The sequence below is a fragment of the Mastacembelus armatus genome, chromosome 12 (assembly GCF_900324485.2).
Source record: "Mastacembelus armatus chromosome 12, fMasArm1.2, whole genome shotgun sequence".
In the NCBI taxonomy this organism is placed as follows: domain Eukaryota; kingdom Metazoa; phylum Chordata; class Actinopteri; order Synbranchiformes; family Mastacembelidae; genus Mastacembelus; species Mastacembelus armatus.
The window spans coordinates 9,762,131-9,775,158 of record NC_046644.1 but is presented as its reverse complement, the minus strand read 5'-3'; the positions used below and the strand labels follow the sequence as shown (position 1 = coordinate 9,775,158).

Here is a 13,028-nt window from a genome sequence, read left to right as displayed (position 1 = left end):
CAGTAGTTATCCGTTGAGTGATTGTCCTTTTTTTGAAAGCTCGCTCACTCCAAACATCCCTAAATGTGTGTATTGGTTTCATCACCTCATAGTGAAGTTTGCTCATGCCTGGTGAGGGGAAAACCAGTATGTTTGTGTGCGGAAGATTATTAATTTAATTTTTTGAACTGTTTATTTGAGATAGCAAGCATTATTTTCCTCTTGTAAAATGAATGCACTGATACTGTACATGACTTGAGGGTACAACATTTACCAATATGGATCTCATGTTTGGCTTGTAAAGTGAAAAGAAAAAAAAAAAGCATTCATTGCCTCTCATTCTTTGGGGTTTTCACCTCTTCTGTTGTTTCCACTAAATAGATTGTGTCGGAGATAAATCTGACAAAATCCCCACCGACCACCAATGAAGTGTTGTTGAAAAAGCCAGCCTAAGCGGGGCTCATACCTCCTGTTGTGAAGCATGTAGTGCAGTCTACCATGGCACATGGTGCGGGTGGCTATCTCAGTGCAGATCTTTGTTCTTGTGCTCTGTGTGAGCGAATCTGCTTGCACACACCTACCCAGTGTTTGATGCGGGATTATAAGCCTAAAATGAACTCGTATATGGCCCAATCATACCTGACTGCTACCTTGGGTTAATCCCTGGAATTTAGGATTCACCCTGCACCTGGGTGTGAAATGGTAGTATAATACTGGACCTTGTATAAATTACATTTAATACATCTGTTTTGTGGAGGTGTAAGTGCAGGGTATTTGTTGTTTCTGAGAAGTATGACTTTATTCTAGGTTGATGTGTTTGGTATGAAAGGGTATAAGTGAGTTTTTGCATATATACGGTGACTGTGATATCATTAGAGATGGCCAGCAGCTCCTCAGATGTCCCCACTCCAGTCCCTTAATTTATTTTTCCAGAAAATTTTGGATATGTTCTCTATTAAACTCCTTGGAACATCCACGGCATTGTGTTCCTCCATAGAAAATCCCCCTTTCCTGTCCTGTCCTCTTGATTTCCTTTTCTCATTTTTTTTTATCTAGCTGAGATTGCACCTGCCCTTTTCTTGGTGGAACTGCCACTTTTTTTTTTAAGTAGCACATCCACATTCCCCAAATAAAATTAAAGGAATAATCCATGGAAAAGTGAGTCCACATACTCTCCAACTGTAGACTTGCAAAAGTATTTCTGAAACATTTGTCTCTCTGTCCTTTGAGGAGGACTGCAGTCAGTTTGGATTGGTTAAAGGATAAAAAAGAGTCGCAGCAGAACAAAAAACTTATTCAAAACATCCATAGAAACTGCTCCTACAGTGTAATCCATTTCTCTGCTATTAATCCATTTGTTCTGGATCTAATATTCACAGGCTAATATAAAACCCTCTAGTGCTTCACTTAGTTCAAAGAAAATGTGTTTCTTTTTGCTCTTATACTCATCATTTTGGTTGTGGAATATCTAGCCCCCAGTCTCATTTTACTCCAAGATTACAGATAAGACTGTGTGGGGGAAAAAGAGGTTTTTATCACAGATATGCTGATATTAAGAGTCATTAAAGTGTCAAGTGTAAATGCCATTTTTCCGTGACAAAAAGCTTCTCTTAGTTCTTTCTTTGAAAAGTGTCTCCTGTGATGTGTATCATCCAGGAGATCATCATCATCATCCATAGGGTTGGAGGACCACCATGATGAATCCCTGCTCCTAGAGCCTTTCCTCCATGAGCTCCCCAACAAAGAGGAGGATCAGGGGCATCCCCTGGAGGAGGACCTGCTGCCCCACATGCTTCTGCCCTCAGATAGCCTGGAGTTGCTGGACAAAGCGGAGAGGAAAATGCTGAAGAAAAAGAGGAGGAACAAGCAGAAGAAGCAGCGGCACCGACATTTTAATGACCTCTGGGTTCGCATTGAGGAGCGGTAAGGAGACAGAAAGAGGGATGGAAACATTAGGGTATTCACATCAATGACTTGTCTGTGTCTTTTTCCACAATGAGGGAGCAAGCAGGGAAGTAGAAGAGGTGAGACGAAAGGCCAGAGGTGAGGAAAAAAGGAAAGAAAGGAGTTTAGAGAAGAAAGACACAGACGATGTAAGAAAAGAGATGCAAAATTAAAAATGTGTCATTCAGTCTTATCTATAGAATAAAACTGGTGTAGTGCCATAGGCTCAAACAGCCACCGCAATATATCACATCACCAAACTCCTCAAGCAAACTGCACACACCTCAGCACACATGCACACACACCCTGCAGTGTTGTATGAGTCCAAACTAGTTCTTAGCTGGTATAAGTGTCTTGGATGTGAAAATAGCAGCCTGGGAATTTTTACTAAGTATCTGGTTTTGGTCTCACAGTAGCTCCAGGCAGGGACTAACCGGCCAACAACACAAGCTCACCTTTCACACAAAAGGAGTCTTCTGCGCAAGGTGTGGTCTGCCGTGTTGAAACGTCTCTCAGTTAGGTGTAACAGCAAAATGTCATGTTTTTATGGATATGATAGTGCATGTAGGCAGGAAACAAAATGCCTCATTTGACCCTCCATCCATTCAGTCATTCTCTACACCCACTTATCATATTCAGAGGTGGAGACTGTCATGCATTGGTGAGAGGGTTAATCTACCAAAGAGCCAACACACATATCCACAAGCGCGTGGTTTTTACAGGTTCTAATTTACCCATCTCATACATCTTTAGTCTGTGGGAGGAAACCAGGGCACCCGAGGGAGGCCCACAGGAGGAGGAGATGCAAACTTCACAGTAAAAGGCCCCAAGGAGGATCCAGAGCAAACCACTAAGCCATCCAGCCAACCCCTCACTGACTAATAACTGTAAATGTGTATTTTACAGCTAAAACAATTTGGCCCAATTAAATTCAAACCTAATTATCTCATTGTGTCTTGAGGGGAATTAATATAAGGGCAAATTAATCAGCTGCAAAGTTATAGTAATTATCTTAACTCTAAAGAACTCTGTGGGCAAAATCACCTGAAGCAGCTCACATTAAGGAAGTAGAGAAATGTATAACTTTACCCTGGGTTCGAATCATTTTAACATTTTTTCTATACCCGACAAGCCATACTGTCAGAAAAGGATATTTAGCTACATCATCATCATCATCATCATCATCATCATCATCAACTAAATCATCATTTTTGCTTCCCTTTTTTTGTCTTTGATCTGAATTAGCACATTTGCATGAGTTTGTCAAATCTGGCAGACACTATCTATTTGCTTAATTTGTGTGGAACATAGAGGTTGTTGACTCTGACTTTACAAATATAAGCCCAATCATGTCCAGTATCTTGGAAGGGTTGCATAAGACCATGTTAAATCATTGGAGCACAGTGGTTGGATTGTGGTCACTGATGCTGTGGGAGCTGAGTCCTGCAGACGGGACAGACCACTCGAGAAATAAACAAGAGAAATTAGAAAAAAATAAAAATCTGCTATTGTAGATGTTATTGCATGCTAATAAACAACTGCAGTCTTATATAAACAGACTGGGAACAAAAGTGATTGGAAGTAACTGCGGGTAACCCTAAGCATGTAATGAACAATATGTGTCTTTTTATGTAAAATATGCAATATTTGAAATTACTGGCAGAAACAAATACTCAGCCATGTAGGTTCTGTTCTTCACAGGAACAGTGGTGGGTTGTGAACCTTTGTGTAGATTATGTCTGCGGAAATGTTTTTCTCTTTCTGAGCAAGTCTGTATTTTAAACAGAAAGGAAACAGACTGTTTGCGTATATGAATTACAAAGGTCACATGGCGCGCATACTTGTATATTTTAATGTCTGAAAAGGTTGCCAAGTTAGAAAAGGAGAGGCGCACTAATAAAACAGAAGGCGTGATGGTGCCACAGTTCTCCATTGTGTTTGATGCATGGCCGCAGAGCGATGTGTCACACCTGGTTTCCGGACGTCTCTCCAGACCTAAATAAGCCGGCTTCTGCAAAATAACTTCTCTGAATACCCACTTTGGTCATTTTTTTAACTTTGTCACCGGCATGTCTGTGTTACATAGTGGTTTTCTCATCTATATACTCTTGGGCATTTTGGCAATTGTGTTTTGACTGGCATTTAACTCTCCAAACATTTCCAGCTACTTTAGCTTAGGAGAAATTGAATATTCAAACTCAGTGATGCCTCCAAGCGTACACTCATTTGTCTGCAGACAGACAAAGTCATAATGAGGAGTAATGATGGAAATTTAGGGCTGGGACATGAACTTGTTCCCCTTTTTGGATATAGTCTCATTTTGATTTGGTAAAATATCCCACAATAAAACACAATCTACTGTAATACTGCAAAATGGAAATACTATCTTGCATTCAGTACTACTCAAATAGCTGTTTAAATGCAGTCCCAATAGTATCTGGCAGTCCTGACCCCAGGAGCTGTTGTCTGGCCTCTTTCCAGTCGAAACCACCACAGACTCAAAACAGGCATCAATCAGGAAAGTTGAAATGACTCAACTGATTTGTTTAGAAGAAGAAAGATAAAGGGAGAAATGGAGACACCTAAAAATGGGCAGACAGAAAATGTATTGTAAAGAGAAAAAAAAACTATATAGGCAGGGAGTTGGTATAGTTTTCTGTTAGTAAAATCATCTGATTGGTGAGTGCTTTAGCAGTAGACTCCTTTGTTGAGAAATGTTTCTTTATAGGGTTTATCATCAATATTTCCATTGTTTGCGTCTTGCAGTCTACATTTTTTTCTGGCACTTGTGGACAAAATAAGGATGTAGTCCTGTTCCTGTGCTGAGAACAACAAGATTTTCTCTTTAAACCCAAAAGGAGCAGTATAGTGGCTTCACAGTGCAGAGACCCTGCTCCATGTTCAAAGAAGTTAAGTAAAGTTAGGTGAAGTCTGGAAAACATTGTTTAAAGTCCTTGAAAACTTTCTTTCAGCAGTCAAATTTAAAGTTAGGAAGTTAATCGGGACAGAGTGGGTGCTGGTTGATCGTATTTGATCGATAGTGGGGTGGAAACACAGGTGAACAGAGGTCTTTAGGGAACACACTGCAATAAGAAAAATTATGTTTTTTACTATGAAACCAATCCTTAATATTAAAGTGCTAATACTTGTGAATGATTTTCTTTTAATCTAATCGAATCTGTTTTTCTCTACTCTCCACAGCACAATGGTCCAGTCGCCCCCTTCCCCACCGGTTCGTATCATCAATGGTTACATCACAGTGCAGCCACCCGACAGATTCCACAGCCACTACAACTACCGCCACATACCTTCAGCATCACCCACATCCTCATCTTCTGCACTCGCCTTCCTCTGCACATTACTTACACTGATCCTGCAGATGTGGACTGCGGTCCTGTAGGGGAGCACTGTTCGGACTCTCATGTGTAAGTGTGGTGATTCTCAGAGACTGTTCACAGAAAAGCATGGAGAAAAGGACGTGAAATCAACTCTAGCTGTCAGGTACTGGTGCAGTCCATGGATGTTAGGTTTAGACAAAGCTTATGTTGTTGGGGCTGAAGGGTAGATCACGTCAGTCCTACATGTCTCTTACAAATCAAGGCTTTGATGAGCCTTTAAGTTCACGTAACCTTGGAAAGTTTCATGAGGTTTCAATTATTTTACATCCCCAGCAGGAGCCAGTACATAAAATGCAGCATGAGAGAGAAGTGAAAGCTCACAAACAGGAAGTATTATCAGACATCTCACAGACATTACACAACATGTCGGTTCCTATACGGATTACAGTGTTACGGAAGACACTCATCATATAACACTCAGTGCCTCTGAGAATATAGGATCTCTGACTCTTCAGTGAGTGGGACATTGCTGAATCTCAAATGCCTTCAATAAGTACAACTGGAACCATATGTCCTCTGTCTTTGTGTGTGTGTGTGTGTGTGTGTGTGTGTGTGTGTGTGTGTGTGTGTGTGTGTGCGTGCGTGCGTGCGTGCGTGTATTTGTGACACAAACAAAAGTCTATCAGCTCTTAAACCCCCCTGGTTCCTCTTTGGAACTTAATTTATTCTTCCATTTTCGAAGAATGTCACAAAAAGGGGGAAAATTGTAAATAATGTTTCTAAATATTATAGATATTTTAGAATTATACAATGGGAATTATCTAAAGTTTTGTCGTTGTCTATATAAATATATAAATAGATATGCAGTATATTTTTGAAAAGACATCAGAAACTAACCACCATAGCCCATGTCATGTGTTTCACTGAAAGGGATATATGGATGTATTTTGTGTATTTTGTGAGTTGTCACTCGCTTTGCTGTGCGTTTGCAGAAATGATTCATGTTTATGTGTGTATGCTATTTTACATAGAGGCCATTTGTTTAATTTATTTCACTACTATAATTTTGCTGTAGGCCATATCAAATGTTTCCCATGGTTTTTTTTATACATATATATATATATATATATATATATATATATATATATATATATATATATATATTTCTGTCACCACAATGGCCACGTGTGTTATGTCAAAGTTTAAGTATAATTTTAAATGGAAATGTAAGTAAGCCAGTTTTAAATACATAACGCTGTCTGTACAAATAAATAGACCACGTACAGCGTAGTGGTTTAGGCCACATTTCACTTATTGTAATAGTGTTACCATGACAACAATAAAATATTTATCTAGATTGAAATCAGATTTTAAACCTCATGCTTGGCTGCAAAATAAATCAGAGTCTTGCTCTTCAAGGTCGAGTTACCAACCAGGCAAACTGTCCTGCAGAGGCCCCTCAACTGCAGAGGCCCCTAAAGCTCAGTCTTAATGTGTGTGAACTGGTTTATAATTTCACTGAAATTAGGAGCATGCACCACTAGCTTGGGTTTGGCTGTATTATCTTGAAACCATGTGTTTAAGTGGGGCGATACTCTTAAATTTAACATGAATTTAATATACCCATACTTATTAAGATGCCAATCAAGTCAGTGAGTCCATCCAGTGTAGTTTAGCCTAAGCAAAGGTATGTGTAAGTAAACATAAAGGTGTACATTTTTGTTCATCCATGATTTTTTTTTTTTAGCTTAGACTACATGTATTTGCAAATAACATAATCATAATTCTCATAGTCAACACGCTGGGGGAATTTAATGTACATAATACTGTGTCACAGTGGACAGCATTGTGCAGCATTAAGTCCAAACACTACAACTGGACTTCGTGTGTTATGTCTGTAATCGTGTATCACAAAGGAATTATGTTGATTGCGTGTTCTGGCTGTCCTCAACAAAAGTGTAGGTATGTATACACAACACACACACACACAGACGCTGCCCTCCTGCCTTGACCCCAGGGTTCATGGCATGTTTATGTGAGGTTAATGTACTGTGATAAGGCTGCCATTAGAAGGTGTTTGATGTGTGCATGTGGTCCGCCACACCATGCAGCTGCTCTGCTGGCGTACGTCGATCCTGCAGGAAGTAAACAGGAAACTGGAACCAACGCAGTCTTTAGATGTACAGGAAATGAGAGTTAATTGATTTGTTATATCAACAGGAAAAGAAAGCTAATTGACTTGTTAGTTTGTGCTTTGATTTAGGAGCAGCCGTGTGCCAGACGAACGAACAGAAATCAGTGTATGACTGATGTGCATGAGCAGCGTTAGCACGGAAAGCACATCAGATTTATAGGTTTAATGTGAAGTGAGGTGTGAAGCATGAGAGGTGAAGTGATTGAAATTTAAGATGTAACAGCGATTTTCTGCTTTGGTGGATTTCTTGCATCTTTTCATTTCTTATTCTTTGTCCCCAGTCTACAAAGAGAGGGAACACTTGACTGCATGCTGATTCCAGGCAATTCCTCAGGGCGAAAAGCTCTTCTGGGAACTCGTGTTGAGTTCGATGCCACGCAAAGGTAAATTACTGCACTTAATCACCAAGTAACTGCTAGAATAGAATGACCATCACAGACCAATGATATATAACACACACAGCTTCTGGACTTTCCATCTATGAATTATTTAGACCTGCTTCTGGTGCATTGATTAATCAGGTAGCATTTGTCTCCCTAACAAATTGACCCCTACCTTCTTCTGCTGGCATTATGTGTAACTGCACGACTGAATGTATGGCCTATCTATAGGGGAAAAGACAAATATACTTCATAACTAGTCTTTATAAGTACAGCCAATGCAAGCTACATAAAAACATCAAACTCTCATCACTTTAAAAACTGTATGTGACTAAGCGGGGTCTTTCCACTGCCTGGTGTAACACAAAACTTCAAAAAAACAACAGACCCTGTAAGTCACTCAGTCATTCCATAAATGAATAAACAAACAAAGGTGTAGGTCACTCTTCTAATTGCCTCCTGTTGAGTGCTTTTGCTGACAGATGTTACAGCTCATTAACTATCAGAAACACTGCATGAAGGATGGTGTGAATTCCAAAAGCCAAACTCAGTACTGCTCAAATTGTTTCAAGACACAAACCAGGAATCGAGAGAGGACACACGTTTAAACTCAGATCAATACGATTTTCACGTTAATTTGAGAGATATGTTCTTTACTTTTTTTGGTCCTTCTCACTGCGTTCCCAAATGTAATGTAACTCTGCAGTGCGGTGCCTGCAAACGTGACAGACATCAAGTTGGCTGGAGGATAGTGTTTCAGTCAGTCTCTTAAACACACAGCAGTTCTGTGTTGCTCATGAATGTACAGACTAACAGACCTGCAGCTAAATCACTATCTATTAAATGTAGCACATTTCACATCAGACATTCAAATTATTTGCATTTCATGACAGAATTTTTTTTTCTGATTCATAAGTAAACACTAGATCGTATCTCTACACTGATCACAAGAAAAAATATGCTCTCAACTTAATAAAGTCCACAATGGTCTAGAGTTTAGGGTTGCCAGGTTGGACAAAGTAAACCTGTAGGAATTGAAAGCATATGTCCAAGCAGACCTCTGTCTCCTCTGCTGCATAAAACCAGGTAAAAATTAAGACATGGCATCAAAAATCTTTGGTGGTTTTCATTAGGATATGTTCTGTGAATAATTCTTTTTATTGATACAGGCCTGCATAAATATGAAGTCTCTTGTGCTAAGTTTGGAAAAATCATACCTTGCTATGCCTGACTCCATTTAAACAATGACAGCAGTGCATATTGTAGAAAGACACTTTATGAGTTCCCATTTCAAAAATGACAGTGTATTGTTTTTCTCAGTAAACAGCTCTGACTTGTTCCTGCTATTGGTCAAATCCAGCTTAACTAGTAATTCTCACTTTTTATAGTATGGACACAGATACATACACCTAGATATGCTTTTGCTTGCTTTTTGTCCATCATCCAGTCAAATCACTTTCTCATTGTTAAAACAAGCTGAGCATGTTATTGTTTATCTGATGTCAGTCTGTTCAATCACACACAGCCTTGAACAAATAAGCCTACGTGTCTATTGTCAATGCATCAGTCTCATAAACTAATAGTAGTGTGTTAGCTGAGACCCATGGTAATAAGTGCTGTGTTGACTGACTCCTCAGTATATTTACATAGTAAATCTCCTTAGGGTTATATATAATATGTTATCAGTCAGGTTAGGGCTTTGACCAGTGTGAACTTCGAGTGTAAACAGCATGAATGGTCTGTTTTAGAGAACGGTCCTTTTTTTCCTTAGATTATCCAGTAATATTTTAAAACGGAGAAGAATAAGATAAGAAATGGTGTATGTTTATTTAACTAATGCTTTATTTTGTCCCTTTTCTTTTGACATGGTCATTGTTTTAACAGTCATTTTACTGTCTCAATAACTTTTTATGATGTATTATGTACTAAGGATAATAAAAATACAAAATAAAGTGCATATAGTTTAGGTTAGGTTTAGGCTAATATGCATTCAGGAGATGCTTTTTCCATTTTTAAGCCCTAACAAGAATTCCTTCGATTGCTGCATTTTTACTGACACATTCAGTGTTAAATTACTTTTAGAGGGGTTCAAAAACCTGCAGGGCAGTCTCCCTTGAGGATCTGAGTGTTAGACACCATTTGTTAGCTTTAAACATAAATGCTACTACATAGCCTCACATCATCGTGTGGTAGTAAAACTGAAGTCCCAAGATGCCTGCATTTTTGCTGGGTTTCCCAAAGGCTTGGTGAATTGAAGAGTTTTCATAATGCCTGCTGCCTCTGTGTGAAATTGCCTACAGAGTTCCTCAAAACTTAAGGAACCTATTAGTTTCAGTTGCTTCAAAGCATTTGTAAGGACAATGGAAGGTGCATATATTGGAAATACTCACGGCTTTGATTATACTGATTGCAGAGGTCTGTTTCTCCTCTCTTGCTTCCTCCGTGCCCTACAGTTGTCCACTAAATCTTTTCTTCTGAATGATGATCAGTTATGGACGGTATTTATGACTACCCACTTTAAAGATCAGAAGAATTTTAGAAGACTTACTCCAGATCCACCCATAGAGTGATGTTTTATTTTCAGCTGTTATATTTTGTCATATTATTATTATCATCAACCAGTGTAACCGAATCACAACCTCAATCTGCATCAGCCTGAACTTTTTAATGTTAATGCAGAAAATAATCTGTTGTAAACTAATCTAAATATTTTCTAGGGAAAAAGATGTAAACCCTCTTCTTAAATCTTAAAGAAATTGCTCATCTGAAATTATTGAAGCAGCTGTGAAATCTTTGAAATCAAAATTTTAGTTCAGTGGACGTTTTAGAGTAAAAGTATTGTTTATGTCCCTCAGTGCTTCTCAGGGTCACTCTGCTTGTGATTGTCAGCTTATAAACAAAGGAACCATTTCTGTTCTGGCTCTACACCAGAGGGTGTCATTCATTTACAGCCCAGGTCAATGGATTCCATTCACGAGAATGATTTTTTTTTTTTTTCTTTTTAGCAGGGGAGTGTTATTGATAGAAGGAAGCCCACACTGAGAGCTCTAACCTGGAGTCATAACACATACACTACTACTGACAAGACAGAAGCACCCACACAAATCATACCAAAAAGCGGTAGCAGACCCGCACACAGACACATTAATGTTGACACAGTCGAAGTGGACCACATACGCACACGCACGCACGCACACACACACACACACACACACACACACACACACACACACACACACACACCTCCTGAGATGTTCTGTGGTTCAAGAATGTGAGCTCAGGGTCACCACAGTCACTGGGTGGTAGAAAGTTGAAACTAAAAGGTCATGATGACTTAAAGGTGCGGAGTTTGCCATGTTCCTCTCAACAGAAACCTCTGTCTCCTTGAACCATAGAGTGTTCAGCAGCATATTTTATGAGCAATAGTCTTTGGTGTGTAAAAGTAGCTTGATATTGTTGTGTGGCTAACAGATATACTGAATCTGGCCTTAATGCTCTCAAAGTCTCAGAACGGGAACAGAATCAATTCCGAGGACCCCTCAAAGTCCCCAAAATCAAATTTGGTGGGGTTTCTAAATTAAGCCAAGCTATTTTTTTTTTCGATAATATAAAATTTGACTGGGCTATGGCTGTTCTACAAAATATCTCACTGTATAAACTGTAAGTCTTCCAGAACCCAGCTCAGTGTGATACTACGCACAGATTTGGAGAGACTTGAGTGTGTGTCTGAGCAAGTGAGAACACAAGTGGAAATAATTCACTGAAATGGTGCAGTGTGCATCTGCCTGCACATTCTGCATCTGTCACTGTGTTTTTATGTATTTGTCTATTTTTATGCATATATTTATTTATTTTTATTTGATTTTGTTCATTTTTGCACCCCATATAGACATATGCAAATTCCAATGCAGGCATTAGCTGAACGGAAATAAAAAAGATTCAGTATGTAAATAGTCTCAGTGCTGATGAGAAAATACATATGCAATACTTATGCAAGAGGGAAGAAATATGGCAGATAGGGGCTGGGGGATTTTGGATGTGAACCACCACCAGCAGGTTTTCCTCCCACAGTCTAAACACATGCAGTTTAGATGGACTGTGACTTTAATTAAATTGCCCATTTAGGTGTAAATGATTGTGACTGTGAATGTTGTCAGTCCCCCAGCCCCCCAAACTTCTACAGGACAAGCAGTGTAGATTGTGGATGGAGATCTCTTGGGATTGCTTTAAATAACTCTGCAATAAAAATGTGTGTTACTGCTGCCCTCTGCCAGAGAGCTGAGGTACTGTGTGACACCTCACGCTCAGCCCTCTCCAAGCTGCCACTACCCATCAGCAGGTAGTGGAGATGGTAGCAGGTGGTAGTCTATCATGACTCAACCCATCAGACAGGTGTCAGTTCTGAACTTGTTTTCAAAGCTGTCAAATTCATGATGTGTGCAGCTGCTGTGCTTCTTTTCAGAACACATCTCAGCTATTCTGGACCACAGCCAGAGCTCGGGCCAGGAGTACATTATGACCAGAGGAGAGAGGGAAGATGAAGGAAGAGAGAAAAGGCATTTTCAACTACATTATAATGCACGTTTAATTAACACCAACATAAAAAAAATATTTTATACTCCCACATGTTAAATAGAAAGAGAATAAATGGGTCAGTAAATTTGGCTTCCAGCTAGAGATCACACTGCCTTCTTATTATAATGCTATTTCTGTTTTACAGTTATCTTACATTGCTTCATTTCACGGTCCACATTGTTAATTCTGTGGTGTATTTTGGTATAACGTTATATACAGTACTATGTATGCTAACATGTCAAGATAGCTTTCAATGAATTACAATGATTTAAACAGTATAATCAAACAATAATCTGCAGTAAAAGTTATGTTGGTAATAAATGTGCAGACTTTAAGGTCTCTTGGAGCTCAGAGACAAGAGAGATAGTTGCTTTTCCGGCTTAGAAAAACAACCAGGAGGTTATATTTGAAATTTCAGGTTGAAAGGGCAGTCAGTGGTCTGCAAGCTAAAAGCTGGCTTTCTTCCCAACGTCTGCTGTTCAAGCACACAGGCTGCACTGTTAGTCTTTTTTTTTTTTTTTTTTTGGCATTGCAGTCAGTTGGTAACACCAGTGTACAACATACTAACAACTCAGGAGATTTGACTGACCTGTCAGCATGAAATTTAACTTGAATTTT

At 39.2% G+C, this 13,028-nt stretch overlaps 1 protein-coding gene across 1 annotated transcript in view; it reads left to right on the top strand.

Annotated features, from left to right (window-relative positions):
* trabd2a (TraB domain containing 2A) overlaps window positions 1-5,943 on the top strand; it is a 49,651-nt gene extending 43,708 nt beyond the window's left edge. The window contains exons 6-7 of the mRNA XM_026297881.1: window positions 1,636-1,902; window positions 5,125-5,943. Of these exons, the coding sequence (XP_026153666.1) occupies window positions 1,636-1,902; window positions 5,125-5,323 (466 nt within the window). The 3' untranslated portion in view covers window positions 5,324-5,943. The remainder of the gene's footprint in view (window positions 1-1,635; window positions 1,903-5,124) is intronic.
* Window positions 5,944-13,028: the final 7,085 nt, after the last annotated feature.